Here is a 22,583-nt window from a genome sequence, read left to right on the forward strand (position 1 = left end):
TGGTGGAATCCACTGCAATCTGTCCAAATCTGTGACTTAGCCCGCAGGAGCCTGAGCAAGGTGTGATTTCACTAGGCTGGGTACAGCAGTTGCCTCCTAGTCCGGTGGTGGTCCTCCCGATGCAGTTGATGCAGCAGGGCTCCCTTAGGCGTGAAGTTGCAGCGCTCATGCTACACAATTTGGAGTTTGCAAAAAACACAGTTGATGGACAGAATGTAGAACAATGTCATACATTCACCCCAGTACAAAGATCTGGGCCTAAATCCATCGTTTTTTTGCACTCCACACCACCCTGGGTTAGACACTGGCTATATGCAAATCAGCTCTGACCCTGTGCCTCATGGGAACAGTCCAGTCCGAACTACCAAGCCATGTCTTTCCCAGACCGGAATCAAGCATCCAAGGACCGGTTTCTGGCTATCAGCCTTCATCAGCCTGGATAGCTTGACTCCAGTGGTGTGGAGAGCCTGGGACTCACGTCTGAGCATACCCAGCACACTCGGGGTGAAAATTGCAAAAAACACAGTTGATGGACAGAATGTAGAACAATGTCATACATTCACCCCTGGCTTTGAGGGGTTGTTGATGTGTGCTGCACTTGGCCCTGGCTGCTCAAATCTACATTAAACATTTTTTTGGGACATCTTTTCTATGGGAGGTGGACTGATAGGCTATTTTTTCTAAGTCCACACTTGCTGCCTAGCATGCGTTTTTATATTGCTAAGGGCTTATCGCTAGATTGCGTCCGCTGTTGCCGGTTTTCCTATCGCTATCGCACTGATGATAGCGGAAGTTTTCTCTGCTGATCCCTGAAAATATGGCATGTTAGCGACGTGTTGGTAATATGTTGCTAGGGGATACTTTTCAGGGATAGAATGTGATAAAAACAATGCCGCTTACCTGGGTTGGCAATAGTTATCGCCATTCCTTGGTAATATCCCCCGAAATATTATAGAATGAAAGCCATAACACACGCATAAAAATCTGCGAACTTTTTCAGAGGCACAAAAACAACATTGAAGCAGTCCTATTTTGATATTGGCAAAATTCACACATGAGAAAGGACCTAGCCTGTACCCAGTAAGTTAGCTCAGTAAATCGGGCGTCTGCTACAGCGATTTAGGTTTAGTTTGAAGGTGAGGTCTATAAACATAGGCAGGGGCAACTCGGCTTTTCATTCTTCTAAGGCTGAAAACAGATGCACCAATGAATCGAGTAATAGCAAAACCTGTAATTTAGGCGTAGGAACCAAAATCAGTTTTTTGTATCCAATATGTAAAGTGCCATCTACGTGCAGCATTGACCACTGGCAATAGTAAGCGTTGGGTGCTGAGGTCGGAGTTGCAGGACCTACGAAGGATGAAGCTGCAGGTGGGCCCTTGGTGGAAGCTTCACCTTCACATGCATGTTTTTGAGTAATATATTCAAATATTAGAGTAATGCCCCAGCCGGAGATATATTTCAATGAAACGTAAGTGTGGGAGTAAGTAAAAGCAACAGTTGGTAGTAAATGTGAAAATGAACTACAATAAAAGCCAAAAACTACCCGGAATCAGGGGGAAAAAAAAACAAAAAAAAAGACCAGTTATAGAATAACTCATTGATAAGTTGAAAATGAATGCGCCAACCAAACACAATGATCCCAAACCATCTAGATTCCAGCCGCTGACAACCCCATAACAATAAAGGCACCCAGAAAGTACGAAAGCGCCACACGGCTTGAAAAGTCGTGCAAGTAAGCTAAACAAATGCCACAGTTCAAAATGTAAGATATGGAAAAGCAACAAGCAAAATGATTCTGTCCACGCATTGAAGTGCACAGTGGTTGTCCAGTGCCCCACGAAAATCAATGAAGCAGGTACACGTGACAGTCATACGCTTCTAGCACAGCCATTTCACATAAAAGGATTTTTAAGAACTGGGGGGCATATTACCAAGGGTGGTGATAGGTAATTATCGCCGGTTTAAGCGGCGATAATTCTATCGCTCTATTAGCAAGCTGTCGCTAACTGATGTTAGCGACAGCTTTTAGGCGATAGCGAGCGGTTTTGGGCCCGCTTTGCATGTCAGCGATATTTATCGCTAATGACATGCAAAGTGGGCGTACCCAACCTGTTAGCGACTGAAAGCAGTCGCTAACGTCGCTATCGCCTATTAGCAAGGCAGGCGTAACAATGGAAATATTCCCGCTATCGCCAAAAACCAACGCCTGCTCAGACCAGTTCTTAGCCATGTTATCCAATGGGAGGTGGATAACATGGCTAAGAGCATTTTGTCGCTAATGCGTGAATATCGCTGTATTCTCAGCGATGTTCACGCATTTCGCCTGATTTGTATCGCTTTTGAGATAAACCTTGCTAATAGCAAGTTATCTCAGCGATAAAAACTGGTGATGCGCGGCGATGAAAATATTGCCGCTAACCCTACTTAGCGATAAATATCGCTATTTGTTGGTAATATGCCCCTGGAAGCACTTTGGAGTCCACGAGGAAAGAATCTAAAAATAAATTCATTTCAAGCCGCAACAGATAGAGATAAACTACCACCCTTCCAGATTTATGCCCAAGGAGGGGGTTTTGTTCTCGTGACTAGTTTGGATTTAGAAAGCATACCTTCCTTGGTTCTATACCAGACTGTCCTGCTCAAGCCCATTATCTCCGCTTTAGCGGCACTTTTCATGCCGCTAATGCGGCGATGGCAAGGTATCGCCTAAATACCTATCGCCATCTCTGAAAAATTAGCGAGAGTTTTCTACGCCATTCCCTAACACTATCGCCTGTTACCGACGTGTTAATAATACGTCGATGACAAGGCAATAATTATCAGGGAAAGAAGGCGGTAAAAAACTCCCGCTAACTGGCGCTGGCGAAAGTTATCGCCAGGACTTAATAATATGCCCCACAGTTTTACTCATAAAGTATATTTTATTGCAGGCAATGTGTGGAAATAGTGTTTTAGAATATTTAACAATTGTGCATCACCGAGTGAAGTGTCTTCATTTGTTTTGATTCTATTAAAATATTTGTTACCGTCATATGTCAGAATTAAAAAGAAATGTGCTTCATTTTTGTTTGCCTAACTGCAAAATGTGTACAGTTCATTTACAGGTATTGCCATTTTGTTGTGTTGCAAATAATGATATCCTACAGCCTTACCTTTCACACCCCCTCTACCGCAGCCAGGCTATCCCATATTCACTTTACTTTTCTTTCTCTGACTGCAGAGCGAAGGATGTTTGTAAACACCAATCCGCATGTTAAAAATATAAGCAGCAAATTGTCAGAAGACATAGCCTGGCAGTTGACCTCTGTATTTGAAGTGAAGCAAATGTGACAAGATAAACACAGAATGTAAAGGCATGTTTATGTATTGCTAGGACTATCACGATTCCACCAGTGGATCGCGACTCACAGTTTGGGAAATGCTGCTGAATCTTTCCATGCACTCGAAGCTACCTTGTTCTTGCGCTTTCTTGTAATTTCCTGTGTTCTATAATGTAATAAAATGAAAGGAAGGAAAGGTATCTCTGTGGACTTGAACTCAAGCTGTTTTTAGATTGTCATATTCTTGAAAAGCACTAAAAACCACACCCAAAAGTACATTTTAACTCTCAGATAATAAAATAAAAGATTTCTGATTGACAAAAGAAACTGACCAAAGTTAGAAATCCACTTAATGCTGCCAACGAGGATCCAGTACTAGGGGACAGAGGGCCCGGGACACACAGGGATATCAGTTACAGCTCCAACTGCTGTCCAAAGTCAGTGCTGCAACAGGTCCCCATAAGAAAGAAAAAGAAAAAGATTTACCAGTGCATTGGCAATGGCTCATGATTTTTTTGCGTTCGAAAATAGACATATGTATATTTTCTAATGCAAAAATTGAATTCATTAAACTTTTCAAGGTTTATACCAAAAAAAGTAGCGACTGGTACCTAGAAAACTTGTTTTGCAAATTTCAATAAATCATAATCTGCCCCCATTTGAGACAGTTAACCTAGAGGTGAACATTTGCAACTTTTTCTTAGATCTATGTTAGTGTTTGACTTGAATCAGGGTAGATCCCTTAGGACCCGGAACATAGTCAAAAAGTAAATTTTCTGTATTGTTTAACAAAATATAAATTAATTTCATTTATAACCAGTGGGTCAGTATTACACTTTTAAGACAAAATATCTGAAAAACTAGAGTGCATTCAATGAAGATGACCATGGGGAGAGAGAAAACTTTCATAGTAAAAAGTGAAGCAGAAGCATAACAGAGTGCGACTGGGACGGTCAACCAGTATGAGAAATTGAGATACATTTTAGGAAGGAAAAAAACATACTCTCCCGCCTTACAAAGAAAGCCTATAAACAGTTTTCTCTCCACTCAACCCCTTGGGGTTTACTATGGGGATATATAATCTCTCTTCAACCACATGGTAGAAAATTATTCTATATTAGGTCCAAAAGTGATTTAATTGTGAAATAGGGATGATTACATCAGCTGGCATGAGTGTCAGATAGTAATTTGAAAAGGATTAGTGGTAAACTGCTGTGGACCGAAGCAATTATTGATCACACATCAGAGCCCTAACAATTATCGATTTTACCATGTTTCTTACCCCACAATACTGTTCTTCATTGAAGATCTGAGGAGGGAGGGGGATCCCGTTCTGTGGTTTCTTCTCTCCGGGAACATTACTTCGCATCCATTTCCTATTGTCTTCATTGCAGGCTATATCCTTCTCTTCATAGTCAATTCTGTTGGCCTTCAAAAAGCCCACCACCTCTTGCTGTTTCTTCTTAATCTGGTAAATAGACAAGGATTACTCTGAGTCAAGAGGAAATCTAGTCAATCCAGTATTCAATGTAATAACACGGGGAACCGCTCTCTAATAATCTTACATGCTTAATGACCTCGGCAACCAATACTTTTCTCAATGAATGCTTTTTTTAACTACCCCAATAGTTCATTCTTTTAGACTCCATCTTATACGATGCTCTATGCAGTGATTGTACTTTTTCCTATCAATTACCCAATGTGACAACTTTAAAGCTACCTCGTTGCAACTACAATTTGTCTTTATAGCCTCCATATTAACTGAATGAATGTATCCAGCAATAAAATAAATGCCAGTCTTTGCGCTACTCCTATAAACCTTTCCCGGAGTATCCTGTTTCATACACATTTAAGTACAGAAAAAACTACCAAGAAAGCTAGAGCTGACCCATTTTTCAATTGTTTTTGGTTTATTTACTATTTATTTTCGAATTAAGGGACTACGCGGATTATATTGCATATACTTGCCTTAACCCCCAGGCCCTATGCCCTGAAACCACATGTACCTACCTGCAATCTGCACCTTGTTTGATGCACCCAGTCTCCTTAGGTTAACACTGGGCACAGCGACCTCTGCACCCGGCGGCCCCAGTGCAGCTGGTGTTGCAGTACCTACCCTAAACTGACCTTGCCCAGTGATGGTCTAAACTCCCGAAGACTGAAAGAATAAGACGTGTACTTACCTGTTAATGCATATATTTGTTTTCCTTCTATAGGATTGCATTGCATTTCTCCTATTGCATTTTAACTGTTTATCTTTTACAACTACTAAGTTTTACTGTTTCTGATTGACAACACAAAAGTATTTCTATCACTGAAAAGCTTTTCTACTGCCTTGCAAAACAATTCCTACTGCATTGTGAAAAGTATTACTACTCTTGAAACTGTTAATTACCTGCAATCTAAGGAACAAAAGCTTCAACGGCGGACTGTTGGTTTCGCACCTCGTGCCTGTTTTATCAAATTAGGAGTCCTGGGCACTGAAGCCTGGGACCAGACGTCACGTGGCACCTCTGTGTCCCAGATCCTGAAAGTGTGATTACGAGTGGGCGTGCAAGGTCCGATTTGCTGTTCTTGTGATACTGATGGGCGGCCCTCTGATTGGACTTGCGTATCTTAATCTCTCAGTGGGATGAATCCAACAGCTCACTGTTAAGTTCAGGTAAAGAAGCTCCGCCACCACGGTTTTGCTGTTTTTTTTTTTAAATTAAACTTTTTATTGCATTTTCACACCAACCAAAAACCGGTACATACAAAATAGTCACAGTAAGAACGAAAAAAAAAAGAAAAAAAAACTCCAATACATGCATATATTTGATATAGTGCCATTCACCCCATGGTGGAATGGGGGTCCCCGCTAAAAAGTACTCATTGTACACTGCTAGGCAGTGAGGAGAGACCAAGCACCACATCAGGTACGAACAGACTGCAAATGGGAGCGTGGGACGGAGAGATCTAGAACGCCACCCCTAAGGGGGAGAAGCCACCACCCCCGCCGTCAGCTGGGTCATCAGCGTCTATCTGTCCCTCCGGAGTTCCACCGTTGGGGAGATGCACATGTCCCCTCTGTATCTATTCCATTTCCACCACTTCTGGTCCCATTTTTTGGGGCAACCTCGACCTTTAAATACTGACTTTTCAGCCACCATGGCTGTATCCATGTCCTTTGCCCAGTCAACCATGCATGGGACTGTAGCCACCTCCCAGTGTCGGGCAATTTTTCGCTAGGCTATAATGAAGCCCATAGAGGCCCATGTCTGTTCAGCCTGTGTGAGGTCGGACGCCCCCCAAATGTTAAGTAAGCATAGTTGGGGAGACAACGCAAGGGATTTACCTCGCGCCCTCTCAAGTTGACGGGCTATTCTTGTCCAGTAATCCTCAATATGTGGACTGTCCCATAAAATGTGAAAAAAGGTACCCACTTGAGTGCAGTGTCGGAGGGAGAGTGGGTTGGGTCGCCTACCTAGTCGGAAAAGGAGTTTGGCATCGAAATATGCTCGGTGGAGGATCTTGAGCTGGAGCAGTCGCAGGCGCATAGGGATGGTTATTTCTCGGGGTGAAGCTAGAGCGTCCCGCCACATGTCCTCCTCCATTTCCGCCAAATCTCTCTCCCACCCCACTCTAAGTTTCAACATCGGGTCGGGCGATTGTTAACCAGCTTCTTGTAGGTGAGCGACATGGCTTTACGGTCCATGTGATCCAACAACAGGCGGTCCTCCAGAGGGGATGAGTTGGGGAGAGGACTATCTCTAGGTAGGGCTGAGGACACCGCATGAGTGATCTGTAAGTACCTGAATGTCTCTGACGGAGCCAGGTGATATTTAGCTTGGAGTTCCGGGAATTATGCCAGCCTTCCTTTAACCCATATATCCCTGACCGTGGAGATTCCAATAAAATCTCACTTGTCAAACCCTGGACAAGCGCTGAGATGACCTAAAACATCAGGCTCCCACAGGGGGGGTAGCCTTTGCCAGGCGCCTGCGCCACCCCAATCGTCAGATGACTTCATGCCAAATCTCGACCGTGCGTACAGTGGGGCCTGTTAAATTAAGGTTGCGGGGGTTGGTGTAAAGTGCCCTGTTGTAGCCGCCCCGTCCCAGAAGCCAGTGATCCGTATGGAAATTAGGCTCGTCGTGAGGTTCAAATACCCAGCGATTGACTACCGCCAGCTGAGACGCCTGGTAATAGAGTCTGAGATCCGGTAAAGGGATGCCCCCGTCATACCAACCCAGGGTAAGTTTGTTTATGGTGATGAGCGGCATACGGACCTCCCGCAACAGTCCATCAATCTGGGAAAAGTAAGAATCCGGGATCTGGATAGGGGTATTCTGTAGTGCATAGAGAAAGCAGGGGAGTGCTAACATTTTGAAAAGGGACACACGTCCGAGAAGAGTGAGAGGGAGAGAGCCCCAGTGCTTAGCGTCTGATTTGAAATGCTGGAGAGGTCCGAGTAAATTGTGTTTGAAAAAGAGATCCGGGTCGGGAGTGACAAAAATGCCCAAGTACCGAAAACTTCGGGCTATGAAAGCCCCGAGGACTCGCCGGGGGAGAACCCTACGGCGCATACATCTGGGATTTGGACCAATTTATCTGATATCCAGAGTAGGCGACGAAAATGTGAAAAATGTGTAGCACCCGTCGCAGCGACCGCGCAGGGGAAGCCAGGTATAGGAGGATATCAAGTTTTGGCCTGTCGAGGGACTGTAAAATCTTTGAAGAATCTTCGAATGCTAATCTGATTAAATGTGCAAACTTCGCCACTCTTGCGATGTTGCAGACCTTTGTTTTGGTAAAGCACAAGTCTGAGGCCTCTTTACAAGTCCTTGCTCCCTTTTCCCTGAAGATGGGGCAAAGAAAACGGTTGCAATCTTCGGCCAATTTGGGACAGCAACACAACAAGTGCAACCAAGATTCCTTATAGTATGAGCATAACCTGCAAGATGCTACTTACCCCTTGCATGCACAAGCTGGATTGATATCAGTGATTCTTAATGCGATGAGCATCATGTAGAGTATTTTCGTGTGGGTCGAAGCTGACAATGCTTTGCGTAGGAATTGCTGAGCGTTCTCCAAGTTGCACGACATATTTAGTGCCGTGGTGATGGAGTTTTGGTGGAATGCTACCAGGTCCTTTTCAAACAAGATGCTCAATACCTGCCTCTTCCCTACATTTTTCCAGGTGGATATTGGGTTCTCGGGTAAAGATTAGGCTCTCTGCTTCAATCTTCAAATTGTCAATCGCTTGCCCCAGCTTGGAATGCCAAAGGGTAATCATTTTCCTTGAAGATAGTTCCCAAATTATGTTTAAGTGTGTTATCTGGGGTTCTTGAGACGCTGATGTAGAACTTAGTTAGGCCCCCCTGTAAGTGCCAGGTCTGGTCTGCTAAGACCAACCTCCAGTCTTAACACCTTGAACGCTATGGGGATTTTTCTCCTGTGCTGTAACTTTACAAACACCATTATTCATGACGAGCTGGGCTCGTCATCAGCGTAGCAGGAGGCTACTGCATGACGAGCCCAGCTCGTCATGAGCGTGGAAGGGGTTAATCTAGCTTTCCTACCTTGTCTCAGAGCTAGCAGCACTGATTTGTATGCTTTGGCCTGTCCTGCTAATTTAACTGAATACAGAGCGCCCGGGAAGGCCAGATGTCCGTAATTGATAGCCGGTATTAATTTTGCTTTCAGGACTGTCACCATTGGCTTTACAGTTGGGCTCGTCAGGCGTTGACTTAATTGCTTCAGTGTGTGAATTACAAGGACTACTAAGAGTTTAGGTGTTTTATGTGAGTAGCCGGTTTGGCCCACTCCGAGAGCCAGACCCCAAGGTAGTTGTAGGAAGATGTTGTCCCTATTTGATGTTTTCCTTGCTGCCAGCCTTTTATGTGGATATTTACCAAATACAACTGTCTTGGCTTTGCTCTGGTTAACTTGCAGGTAGTTTTTCCTGATTGTACCTGCAGAGTGCAATGAGCTCCTCTGGAGGCCCACTCTGGTGTGGTCCATTATTGCTTTGTCAGCCACATATTGTAAGATTGGAAGCCTCACCTTGCCCAGCCTAGGGGTGACTAAGCTGGCTCCTTGCAGGGCGGCCCCGTGGTCAGCCTCATAAAGATTGTTGCAGGGCAGCCCCAGGTCATCAGTGTAAAGATTGTCGGGGCGTGGCTTTGAGGCCGATGGAGCTGGCTCTTTGAGCGCCGAGCTCCGCACTGATCCCCACAAAAATCCTGATATAAAACAGTTTTTCAGATCACCCGGTGGCACCGAGTGCAATAGGAGGGGTGCGGACCTGCCCTGGCACCAGCCCGACAACAAATAAGGCGTGGAGCGAGAGTTTTAGACAGTTTGTCGGCCCGGGATTGATGGCGGTGGCAGATCCCAAAATGGTGGCGGCGCTGGCAGAGAACTATCGAGCGTAAGACTATGGCTGCACGTAGCCGCCCGCTGTGAGAGCAAGAAGTAACTGGGGCCAGAGTGGTGCCCCAACAAGGGACTTGCTGTAAGGTAGAGTGCGGATGTGCACGAGTGGGTTGTGAGCTGTGGTGCCCTGCGCTGCGGAAGCTCCGCACATGCGCGGACTGCGGACAGAAGCGGGTGGGCACTGAGTATAAGCACCCTGCAGCCCTGATCCCCTGAAACTGCGCCATAAGGGCTGGAGGATGTGTGGCGGAGAGGAGACGCTGAGCGGCACGTGGTGGAGCAGCAGCACCTTCAAACCTGCCTCGGTGAGTGGGGTGCGGCCTAACATGCGGCCCCTGGCTGCGGAGGCGGTCGTGGGGCCGGGGGGCGGCTGCGGCCTGCAAACTGCGGCGAGGGCAGAGGAGTGAGTAGGCAGAGAGCTGTGGCCCATGATGAGGGGACCGCTATGGGCTCGTCTAAAGGTGGGGGGGTGCTTCCAATTTCAAGGAGGCTCGCATCTGGGAGAGGCGGCCCCGAAAGCTGGGAGATAGCCTCAGAGGAGCAAGGAAGGATACTGAGGGGGACAGGTGGCAAGTGCTCGGGCCTATGGAACGGTGAAATCAGATGCGGATCTGGCCGAGCGTGTCCCCGAGCTGCCCTGGATGAAAGGGCTAAGATTCTAGCATTTAACCCCATGGTAGTGCCCGGGAGCAGGAGGAGCGGGCCTTGATCTGGAACAGCAGGATGGTCAAGTACTGAGAGGATTCGAAGGAGGTGGAGTAGCGGTACTTTAGCCTCCTGAGGGGGTTCGAATCGTGGCTCCTCTACTGTTGCTACGGCTCATAAGTACGAGTGTGCGGCATTGTTGATTGGGGACTGGAGGCGACAAGTCTGGATCTGGTCGGGGACTCCCGAATCTGAGCTGTTGAGGAAGGCTGATGAACTGTAAGCTGGGGCATTTGTGATACTGAGAGGGGGCTTTCCTGGCGAGCAGGACACCTGAGCTCGTTTGGGGAGGACTTGGACACTGGTAATCCTCTGGGAGTTCGGGGCACCGTGGCGAGCCTACTTGCACCTGACCACAATCTGGAGGTCCAGACCATGGGGGAACCGAAAGGGAAACAAGGGGGAGTGCCCCAACCGCTGGACAGTGAAATGCAGTCCCAGGCTGAATTGGAGAAAGCGGAAACACCCCAGGATCCTAAGATGCAGCAGCAGTTTGACCGCATACTGGCGGCGATTGATGACTCACGCACGGCACTGCAACAGGACATTGCACAGGTAGCGACAGGGCTGGGTCTCCTGAGAGCGGACCACTTTAAGCTTGTGGATAGAGTGAAACAGGTGGAGGTAACACTGCAGGAAGTGGCGCCAGCCCAAATTGTATTGGAGAACAAAATGACGGCTGCATTGGAACGCATACAAGAATTGGAGAAACGTGCGGAGGATGCAGAAACTCAGTATAGGCGAAATAACATTTGCGTGGTGGGCCTACCCGAAAAAGTGGAGGGGTCAGATATGGTGCGATATCTGGAGAACTGGTTGTGGACGGTAGTGGCTGCGGAGGGTTTGTCACCCCTCTACACATTGGAGCGTGCACACAGAGTACCTGCTAAACCGCCGCACCCGGGGCGTCCCCCCCACCCGGTGGTAGCTAGGCTTCTGCACTATAGAGACAGGGACTTCTTGCTCCAGAAAGCGCGAACAGATGGGCCTTATAAAGTCGAAAATGGCAAAGTGACTATTTTTCCGGATTATACACTGGAGATCCAGCGCCGCCGCGCGTCCTTCCTGGCAGTTAAGAGAGAGTTGAGATCGGAAGGCCTTCAATACTCATTGTTATTCCCAGCAAAATTATGTTGGATGGTGGCACTCATTTCCATAATACTCCAAAAGACTGAGTTGGAAAAACAGGAAGTGCTGGAAGCGGTGACGGCGTTGTCAGGTGGACAGGTATTGCAGTCGCTGGGGAGCACGGACTCGGAGGAAGACAAAGCACAGTCAAACACTGAGGCCTCGAAGGCGGAGAGTGTTCGGATGCCGCAGGTCACTCCGGCCACAGCGGATGGACTCTTGGATGAGTGATGGTCTGAACTTCAGAAGACTGTGGTCGCAAATGTTGGTTGAAAGGAGGAGGCTTGACCATATGCTCTGCTGCAGTTGAGAGATGTTGGCGCGGGAGGGCTTGTGGGGTCCTTTGGGAGGCCACACCGGGGTGGGAAAGTAACTCAGTATGCAGTAGCTCGATGATCTATGGAAGGGTGCACGGGTGAGAGAAGTTAGCTGTGTTTTATTGGGGGATTGCGGCGGGGTTACTATTTGAACGCAATCGGTCGGTCACACGTTGGCGCTGGGCCCCCCCACTGCCCTTAAGACATGCCTGCAGTGATTACTGGTGGGCTTAGGTGTGTGTTATGCGTTGGGATGGTTTGGATGGGGACTAGCAGTTTTGTTCTAGGTCCTGTTCTTGGTGGGGTGGGCGGGTGGGGGGAGGGGATTCGGGGAATGTTTGGGGTATGGGGTTCACCGGTGTGTTCTGCTTTGTACAAGGAGGGGAGGTAAGGTTGATTTATAACGATGGGGGCAGTGCCTTATTTGCGTTGTATCACTTGGAATGTACGGGGGCTACACAAGATGACAAGGCGCCACAAGGTTCATCTGTATTTGGTCAAGAGAGGTATGCATATAGCATTGCTCCAAGAAACACACCTCACTAAATCGGAGGGACTAGCATTGCAACGTAGATGGAGGGGGCAGGTTTTTAGTACCGCATATTCAGCATTTGTGAGGGGGGCACTGATCTGGATCAGGGCAGGGGTCCCCTTTCAGGTGATTAAGCAAACAATAGACTCTGAGGGAAGATTTGTGGCGGTTGAAGGGCGTTTACATGGCAGGGAGGTAGCGTTATGTAGTATCTATGCACCAAATGTAGATCAGGCGCGATTCCTGGACTGGATGTCTGGTGCATTGGCACATTACTTTGCAGGCCCGATACTGTTGGGAGGGGATTTTAATTCAATAACGGATGCCTCCCAGGACAGGTCGTATCCCCCCTTGCCAGACTCCCCAGTTCACAGATTGTCCAAATATAGGCTAGATTGGCAAACCAGATAGAATTTGGTGGATGTGTGGAGGACACATCATCCGCGGGATCGAGATTATTCCTATTTATCGGCACTGCACGAACTCCATGTTCGACTGGATGCGATATTATGCGCCAAGTCGGTAGTGCCTTCCATAACCCATTCTGAGCACCTTGCTAGGACACTGTCCGACCACAACCCGTTGCTGATTATCATGCACTGGGCGAGGGAAAAGTCTGAAATCCCTACTTGGAGATTGCGTCCTGAGACGCTGGACGACCCAGTGTTCCAGAGAGAAGTAGGAGAGGGGATAATGCATTATTTTAATGAAAATGCAGGGACAGCTTCTATCAGGGCGGTGGAATGGGATGCCTTTAAGGTGGTGATCAAGGGACTATGCATTAGTAAGTATGCAGAAGTGCGGAAAGTCCTGCTGGAGGACGTGGAAAGAGCAGAATACAAATTAAGATCGGCAGAACAAGCAAGGCCTGAACGTCCGGAAGTACAAAAAGAAGTAGTGGAAGCTAAAGAAGCAGTGGCCACGGAGATAGAGAGATTGAGATGCTTCGATTATGAGAAATATGCTGAGAGGGCCCATGCGGAAGGAGACAAAGCAGGAACGCTGTTGGCATGGCTGGCTAAACCCGCGACGCGAGGGTCCCTGATCATGGCACTGGGGGCGCGCGATGGTAGCACGATATACACTCAGAAAGAGATTATGACTCAGTTCCGGGAGTATTACGAGAAGTTACATGAGAGTACGTTGGTGGTAGGAGAGGCAGATATTGAGTCCTTTTTAGAGAGAGTGCCACTCCCGCAGCTGGAGGAGGAGCAGACGAAGCATTTAGGCCGAGATATAACGATCGAAGAAATTAGGAGCGCTATTAAACATATGGCACGTAATAAGACCCCAGGAGTAGACGGATTGCCGGTAGAATTTTACTCGCAGTATATAGACTTGTTGGCACAAAGGCTGCAAGAGGTCTATAGAGAAGCGCGAAAATTGGGCCAACTCCCGATGACGATGCGAGAAGCACTCATTATCCCATTACTAAAGCCAGGAAGAGAGAGTACAGATACGGCAGCTTACCGCCCATTGTCAATGTTGTCCACGGATTATAAGATCTTAAGTCAGATCCTGGCGTCGCGCCTGCTGCAGCATATGACCAGTTTGGTTCATGATGATCAGGCTGGGTTTATCCCAACTAGAAATACAACCACAAATATACGGAGATTGGTGATGGTTTTGGGGGAGGCCCACATTGGCTCGCCCATGGCTACGATACTCTCGGTGGACATAGAAAAGGCTTTTGATAGTTTAGAATGGCCATACCTGTATAAAACAATGGGGTGTTTTGGGCTGGGAGAAGCATTTGTGGGGTGGACAACAGTGTTGTATACCTCTGCAGTGGCTAGAGTAAAGGTGGGAGCGATGATTTCCCCCCGCTATAAAGTATCCCGTGGGACAAGGCAGGGTGGCCCACTCTCTCCACTATTATTTGCTTTGGCAATAGAACCGCTGGCAGCGCGAGCTCGGCTGGGACAGTGGTACGAGGGCTTAGCGTTCAGAGGGGAACAGCAATACATTTCGCTATATGCGGATGGTTGTTGATGTTTCTGGCGTTTGCAGAGCGTGCGCTGGCGGGGGCGGCACAATTGCTTTCAGACTTTGGCGTCATTTCAGGGTTAAAGGTAAATTGGTCTAAGACATGCTTATTTCCAGTGAAACCCTGGAGGATAGCACCTACGATGTCACGGACCATGCGCTGGGAACCGTCTTGTTTAGCATACCTTGGTGTGCATATCTATCATGAGGCCAATGCTATCCTAGAAGGAAACATAGGGAGATGTGTACGAGCACTAAAGGGCAGCCTGGCATATTGGAATACCCTTCCGTTATCAGTGATGAGGAGGGTAGCCTTGCTGAAGATGATGGCACTTCCTACCATGCTCCATGTTTAACCTATTGAAGTCCATGATCGTGGGGTTCCACTGGGGGTCTGGGAGGCGCAGAGTTGCACAAAAAACACTGTTGAGGCCGAAATCGGTGGCCGGGTTAGCAGTTCCTGACCTGGAACTTTACTATATAGCAGCACAACTACAGGTCCTTACACTTGCGGTCGCAATAGAGTTTAGGGGTCCTGAGAACTTGAGAGGTGGCGGGATACAGAGGCACATCTTATCCTTTATCATATTGCAGCAACGGTTGGACCTTAGAGATCTCTCCTTGGAAGAGAAAACACTGAGGTTATGCTGGAATCGGAGTCAGCGAAGAGCAGGTGTGCTGCACCCATATGCCCCTGAAATTCCACTGGGGATGGTTACAGCATTACCCCATGGTGGAGACTGGACGTCATTGTTGGAGTGGGAACAGGCAGGGATCCAAGTACTCGGGGACTTATATGAGGATTGAGATTTACTGCCCAATCAAACGTTGCAGGAGAGATACAATCTCCCTAGGGGAGGATTCCTGGTGCACACTGCTCTGGTGCGTGCACTTCAGAAACATTGGAAGGGGGGATTGGTAGAGCCTACAACAACGATGGCCTGTCAGTATGTGGTGATGGCGGCAGGAACATTTAAAGCAGTTACATGCCAACACTTGAGAATGTTGAACGAGGGATTAGCTCCACTAGATGCACTACGACTAAAATGGGAGGCAGGCATTGGGTAGCCCATACCGAAAACTGTATGGGGACATATTCTGCGCAGGGCGTGGAAAAGCACCAGAAACGCACGATTCCAGCTGGTGCACTTTTTTATAATACACAGAGCACATTTGACGCCTGGTAAGATCATGAAATATATTAACGTTGATAATGCGGTATGTCCTAGATGCAGTAGGGTGGGAGTGGATCTAGAGCACATGCTGTGGGAGTGCCCGAACTTGGGGAGTTACTGGGGTGAAGTGGGAGATCTATTGAACTTAGTTACAGAGCGCCAATTAGACTTTGACATGGCCATGTGCATATTACATTGGTTCCCTCATACCTCCAAGACAAAGGTGACAAGCAAATTCATAGATATGGGGCTGGTGCTGGCAAAAAAGAGAAATAACAATGCACTGGAAATCAAAGGAGGGTCCCAACGGTAAGAGGTGGAGGGCCGAGCTGATCAAATGGGCTGGTAGTGAGGGTGCTATTCGGTTTCAGCAGGCGCGACGCTTGAATAACGAGAAAGCGATGGATGCGGCAAGAACTTGGGAGGAACTGGTTCAATCTCTGACCGACCAACAGTCAGGGGAAAACCGGGAATAGAGTGGTCCAATACAGGGAGGCCACTGAGGCACCCAGTAGGGAAATCCTGGCTTTCAGTTAACCCAAGTCCTATGCACTATACTTTTGCAGATGCATGGAACGCACCGGTGAAAGGGAGGGGGAGGGAAGGGGGGTTGTCATTGGGTTATGAGTAGTTTATAAGTAGGATTGGTTCGTTTTGATTCTGAGCAGGAGGTATATTGCGAGTGAGTGTAGAATGATTAGTCCACATTATTTTGAAAGCAGTGATGGTCCGTTCAACGGCAAATTAGATGATACAGTAATTGGGTCAATTAGGTAAATTGGTTAATTTGAAGGGATTTAGATGGGAAATTGTTGATTGCACAGTAGATTATCTGACTGTCGTGATGTAAAACAATAAAATATGTTTAAAAAAATAATATTAGGGGGCGTGGCTACGATGGCAGCCTGAACGGACGTGCTTTGTGAGGCTCCCCGGCCCAATGCCCCATAGCACGGTGTACACTGCAGAAATCCCCCCAGAACCCAGCTTAAACTTGCATCGCTGGGTGGCACCCCACCGCAACACCCCCCTGGCCGAAATCCGGACCGGCGGAGGACACCGTCGCCCCATTGCGCCCGCTGCTGCTGAGACCGAGGTGACCGGCGCAATGGCGGCGCGGAGCTGAAGCTGCCCGGCGGGACCGGAGGAGAGAGAGCGGTCTGCGGTCCTACGGCGCTACCCCACCAGAGCCGGTGAGAGACACTCTGATCCCGGCGGCGGCTGCGCGACCAGCGCCTGGCGCCCTCTGCACTCGGGGACCGCGCGAGGATCCGGCGGGTCCCCGCAACTCTAGCCCCCGGTCCGGGCCTACACCGTGACCGGACGGGACCCCTCCCTGGTGAGTCCGGTCCAACCAAAGCTGCCGCGCCTCACCTGCCGACCACACACAGCCGGCACCTAGCTCCGACCCCCCCCCGCCTGGAGCTCCGAGTCGAGGGAGAGCCTCGCCCCGGGGCTGGAACACCACCCGCCGCTACTGCCCCCCCTGCGGGGACAGCGCCATACCAGAGGCCCCGGCGCAGGGCCTGTCTTTGCTGCGACCTCGCTCTGAAACACCTGGGCCCTCCTGCGCCGCGGCCCCGGCCTGCTACCTCTGGCCCCCTGTGGACTGGGAGCCACGTGGGACCACTACAGGGATTCAATCACACGGGACCCTGCTTTGCCACTACGGTCCCCCAACTCCAGCTTGAGGACACTCCTGCGTTGCTCTGCCGGACCACGCTGCACACGTTCAGGAAGCAAACACCTCTGAGGCTTCTAGAGAGACAGACGGCATCCCTGGCACCGGAGCACGGCGGACGGCCGGCCTGCTGCCCTACTCCCCGGCTTGGGGCCTGCTCACGCCTGAGGGACCGGCGCTCCTAGCGCTCACAGCAGCTCTTGCTCGTCGACCGCCCTCACCAGCAGGGTTCCCCTGACTCCGAGGGGTCATCGGTGCCCCACCTTCAGGGAACTGACCTCACCTGATTTGATCCCCACACTACCGGCGGGAGCCTGACCTTCCTGCCCGTGGTTGAATGCTCGTTTCTCCCGGCGCGCCCACCCTGGGTACCCTGTGGGTCTTTCCCACGGAACCGCATCCGGCCTCTATCTCCCGACTACAACGCTCTAGGCGACAGACTGCCGGAGCGCTACATCCCGCTCCAGAAGCCATCTGCGCGACCCCGCCGGAGTGACCGCCAGGCCTTGCGGACTCTGCATCTCACACCAAAGGAGCGCTACCTGAGTCCCTCTTGCCCCCCCAGTCCGGTTCTACGAGTTCCTAACTTTGACATCATGGCGCACTCCAGCCGCAAAGGGACTCGGAACATCGTGGACCTCTTGAGCAAAAATGCACCGAAAGTGGAGAAGTCACAAACAGCGGCCTCCCCGAAGCCCCAAGCAAGCCCCCGGGGACAGGAAGAGGACAATGCCCCCATCACTAAAGCCTTCCTGGCCTCCCTCTTCAATACCCTGAGGGAGGATTTTCAAACCCTGAAACAAGAACTGACGGGGGAGCAACGGGAACTGCGCCGAGACCTGGACGGCCTGGGCGAGCGAGTAGCCTCGGTGGAGGAGTCGGACCAGTCACGCAGCATGGAGGTGGAGAGGCTACAGCAAGAGATCCTTCGACTCCAGGACCAACAAGTAGACTTGCAATCGCACTCAGAGGACCTTGAGAACCGCTCCCGGCGGAACAACATACGGGTCCGTGGAGTCCCGTTGAAAGCAGTGAAGAATGACCTGGTTGCCTATTTGCAAGCTCTGTTCCGGGAGATTTTGGGCGAACCTCAGGATTTTGAGATACGAATCGACAGGGCGCACAGGGTTGGCCTGGCGCGCCGGGAGTCAGCCCCTCCACCGGATATTCTGGCTTTCCTACCGGATTTTCCCCTCAAGGAACGCATTCTACGGGAGGCCCGCAGGGCACAGCCTATCCGGTTCCGCGACGAACCCGTGGCTCTTTTCCAGGACCTTTCTCCCATCACTCTACAGAAGCGTAAGTCCTTCCGGATTGCAACAAACTTCTTGAGAGACAATGGGGTACCCTACTCCTGGGGCCATCCGTTCCGCCTGATCTTTAAGTGGAATGGCTCACTCCATCAGCTCAGATCGCTCCGCGACACTTGTGCCCTACTGAACATTGAAATGCCAGAGGGGTCCGAATCCAGAGACGCATCCCCACGTAGATCACAGGATGACTCGTCACAGCGGCCGAGGGACAGCTGGCAAACAGTGCGACGAAGACGCTCCCCGAGACGCGTCCCGAAACCGGACCCTGCCACGGTCGCTCAAGAACGACAGGCGGCTGTGCAAGAAGTGGCGGACAACACTGCAACAGATCTGTAAGACTAAGTATGCTTGGGGGTTTTCTTTTACGCTGTAATAACCTGGGGCGACAGGTCGGGGGGCCGCTAATTCGGCCGCTACCATGGTACCCCTTCTATTGACTTTCTACGGACCTGTGTCATACACAATTAGGCCCGAGACTCTGACTAGTTCCAGTTTTGGGGTTTGTTCTGGGGAGGAGGGAGGGGCGGAAGGGGGGGGGGGGGTGGGCTCTGTTGATCTTGCGGGGGCACATCTTGTTGGGGTTAGGGAGGTTCTCTCGGGACGGGGGGAGAGAGGGGCTGTGGGGGGGTACGATGTTGCGGGCAGGGCAGGGTGGGGGACGAGGGCGGGGACCAGTATGCCAAGGGACTCCTACAGGTTTCAGATGTTGACTACGGCATGTCGAGCACGACTGCGCTACACGATGCTAAGCTTAGGTCTCTTCGAACTCTCCCAATATGACTGATACACTCAAGGTACTATCTCTCAATGTAAAGGGACTCAACAATCCAATTAAACGTAGAGCTGTTATCTCATACCTCGAACACTCGGAGGCTGATGTCTGCTTATTGCAGGAAACCCACCTCCTGATTAAAGATCTGCACAGAATGCGCTCCCGGGCTTTTCCTCAACAGTACTTTTCCTCTCTCCCGTCTAAGAAAGCTGGGGTGGCCATCCTAGTATCCCGACGTTTCAGAGGCCGGGTGGGAGCCAAGGTAGGGGAGATTAAGGGACGCCTCCTGGCCTACTCCTTCCACATAGGGAATAGTGCGCTGACAATAGGCACCATCTATGCTCCCAACACGGGTCAGGAACTATTCCTGAAAACTGCACTCTCCGAGGCACTACAGTCACCTCCCTCTCAGCTACTCATTGGGGGGGACCTCAATCTGGTCATGGACACAAATAAAGACAGGTCTGGGCACCGCTATGGAGATACCGGCGCACTCTCGGAGGCGGGTAGGTCCTGGCTGCTGGAGAGGGGCGTTCTTGATCTCTGGAGGGCGGCACACCCCAACACAGAGCGCTTCACCTTCTACTCCCATGTACACCATACATACGCGCGTCTAGATCACTTCTTAGGCTCTTCGGAGCTGCACCCTCATATCACCGACGTTTCCATTGTCCCGGCAGCCCTTTCAGACCACGACGCGGTGGAGCTGACACTCCGTATACCCAAGGTGCCACGCACTCCTGGCTATTGGCGACTCAATGAACCCATATTGCAGAGGCCGGCCGTTGTTCGACAAATCCATAAATGCATCTCGGACTATCTCGCCACCAATGACACCCCAGCTATCTCAGTGTCGACTCTCTGGGGGGCCTTGAAGGCAGTAGTCAGGGGGGAGCTGATCGCCATCGCAGCTGCTGACGCCAAGATCCGCAAAGAAAAGAGAGCTGACCTCTCAGCACAAGTAGCCGAACTTGAAAGAATTCATAGCCGCACCTGCGCCCCGAGGATCTGGCGTCAGCTGAAGGCCGCAAGGGCTCAACTGGCCGGCATCGATACAGACAGAGCGGAATTTGCCGCTCTTCGCCTCCGCCATACGTACTACGTAGGAGGTAACCGCACCGGACGCCTTCTTGCCAGTGCCTTAAAAGCCAAAACTCACCGCTCAAAAATCACCACTCTCCTGGACGACTCCGGTACCACACTCACCGAAGACGCACAAGTGGCTAACGCCTTCCGCTCCTTTTACGCCTCCCTGTATAGCGAGGACAGTGTCTCGCCGACCGACATTGACGCATACTTGCAATCGGCGGACATTACACCGTTATGCCCAGCGACAACGGAAGCCTTAGATGCTCCCATTCGCCCTGATGAGGTCCTGGCCGCCATCTCGCGCCTCCGTCCGCTCAAATCACCAGGCCCTGATGGTTTTTCCTCAGGCTTTTACAAGCTCTTTGGCCACGTACTAGCTCCGGTACTCACGAGATTGTTTAATTCTTTCGAGGGCCCGAGCTCCATTCCGCCGGACATGCTGGCAGCTGACATAGTGGTGTTGCCCAAACCGGGCAAACCCACGACGCACTGCTCTGCGTTCCGTCCAATCTCCTTACTTAACTTAGATTTAAAGCTCTTCACAGGGGTGCTGGCGGCCCGCTTGGGCCCCTGTCTACCGGGTATCCTCGAGCCGGATCAGTCGGGCTTTGTCCCGAACCGCCAATGCAGTGATAACACTAAACGATTGATGCACCTCGTGGATAAATCTCACTTTCAGGTCTCGGACTCGGTGCTTCTAGCCGTCGATGCGGAAAAGGCATTCGACCGTGTCGACTGGACCTACTTACAAAAAGTCCTGCAGCGGTACCAACTGGGCGACCGGTTTCAGGCCTGGATCGCGAGCTGCTACCACCACCCTATGGCCCGGGTCCGGCTGGGCGGCCTAAAGTCGGACCCCTTCGAAATACAACGAGGCACGCGTCAGGGGTGCCCCCTTTCGCCCCTTTTATTCGCCCTGTACGTGGAACCCCTGGCGCAGAAAATTCGAGACAATCCTCGCATTGGTGGTATCTCATTCGGCCATGAACCCCACGTGGTGGGGCTATACGCCGATGACATCATCGCTGCTCTGGACCGACCGTCCAGCTCTATACCTGCTTTCCTGGAGGAATTGGAGAGCTTCGGAGCGGTGTCGGGCTTCAAGATCAACAGGGGGAAATCCTTGATCTTGCCCCTGGGCAAGAACGCCCTTCCTAACACCCCACCACCTGATTTTGGCTGCGACTTACAAACCTCCGCGCAGCTTCCATACCTAGGGATCACTCTTACTGCTTCCACGGACTCAACGGTGACCCTTAATTATAAATCACTTGTCTCCCAAATTCGAGCCGACCTCGCGCGATGGTCAAAACAACCCCTCTCCATGCTGGGCCGCATAGCGGCAATAAAAATGTCAGCCTTGCCCAAGATCTTGTACATTTTCCAGACCCTCCCAGTAATGCCGCCGCCAGGTGCGATTGCTGAATTGCAAAATGCCTTCCACCAGTTCATCTGGGAAAAGAAACGCGCACGTCTGCATAAACAGGTGGCGCACAGACGTATTGATGAGGGAGGCCTCGGGATCCCTGATCTCAGGCAATATTTTCAGGCCTCGCAGCTCCGCTACTTGGTGGAATGGTACAGGCCTGAGTCAGAAAAGAGGTGGCTCTTTCAAGACAGAGCGATGGCTCAGACATCGCTGTGGAAGATCCCATTTCTTGCCCGCCGGCATAGACCGCGATACCTTCTTAAATCTCCGGTTACTCGCACCATCATGAAGACCTGGGACACGGTAGCGGTCAAACGGGGCCTGACAACTTTCCCATCCCCGCTCACTCCGCTCTTTGATAACCCGGAATTTCTGCCGGGCGCCGATCCCCGTGCCTTTCTACAATGGCGGAACACGGACTGCCGCTCGGCCGGCCATCTCTTTGACTTAGAGGGCTTCCTCCCCCTTGCCGAGATCACACACGGCTACGGAGTGAATAAACCTCACATGTTCCAATACTTCCAGCTTCGTCACTGGCTTCTACACCCGGATCGCGCTCCCCTAGTCGCTCGACCGATGACGCAGTTTGAGAAATGGCTGATTACGAAGGACTCGGATAGGCACCTTATATCGGACCTTTACAAAATGTTATCCCCCGCGGCCGGCCCGGTTAAAACAGCGGGGCAGAGGCGCTGGGAATCGGAGCTCGGAAGGAC

At 50.5% G+C, this 22,583-nt stretch overlaps 1 protein-coding gene across 8 annotated transcripts in view; it reads right to left on the reverse strand.

Annotated features, from left to right (window-relative positions):
• Positions 1-22,583, reverse strand: part of SH3BGR (SH3 domain binding glutamate rich protein) — a 456,857-nt gene that overhangs the window by 215,314 nt on the left and 218,960 nt on the right. For all 8 annotated transcript variants that reach the window (XM_078656835.1, XM_078656834.1, XM_078656829.1 and 5 more), the window contains one exon: positions 4,606-4,791. In XM_078656835.1, the coding sequence (XP_078512961.1) occupies positions 4,606-4,791 (186 nt within the window). The remainder of the gene's footprint in view (positions 1-4,605; positions 4,792-22,583) is intronic.

The sequence above is a fragment of the Lissotriton helveticus genome, chromosome 8 (assembly GCF_964261635.1).
Source record: "Lissotriton helveticus chromosome 8, aLisHel1.1, whole genome shotgun sequence".
Classification (NCBI taxonomy): Eukaryota; Metazoa; Chordata; class Amphibia; order Caudata; family Salamandridae; genus Lissotriton; species Lissotriton helveticus.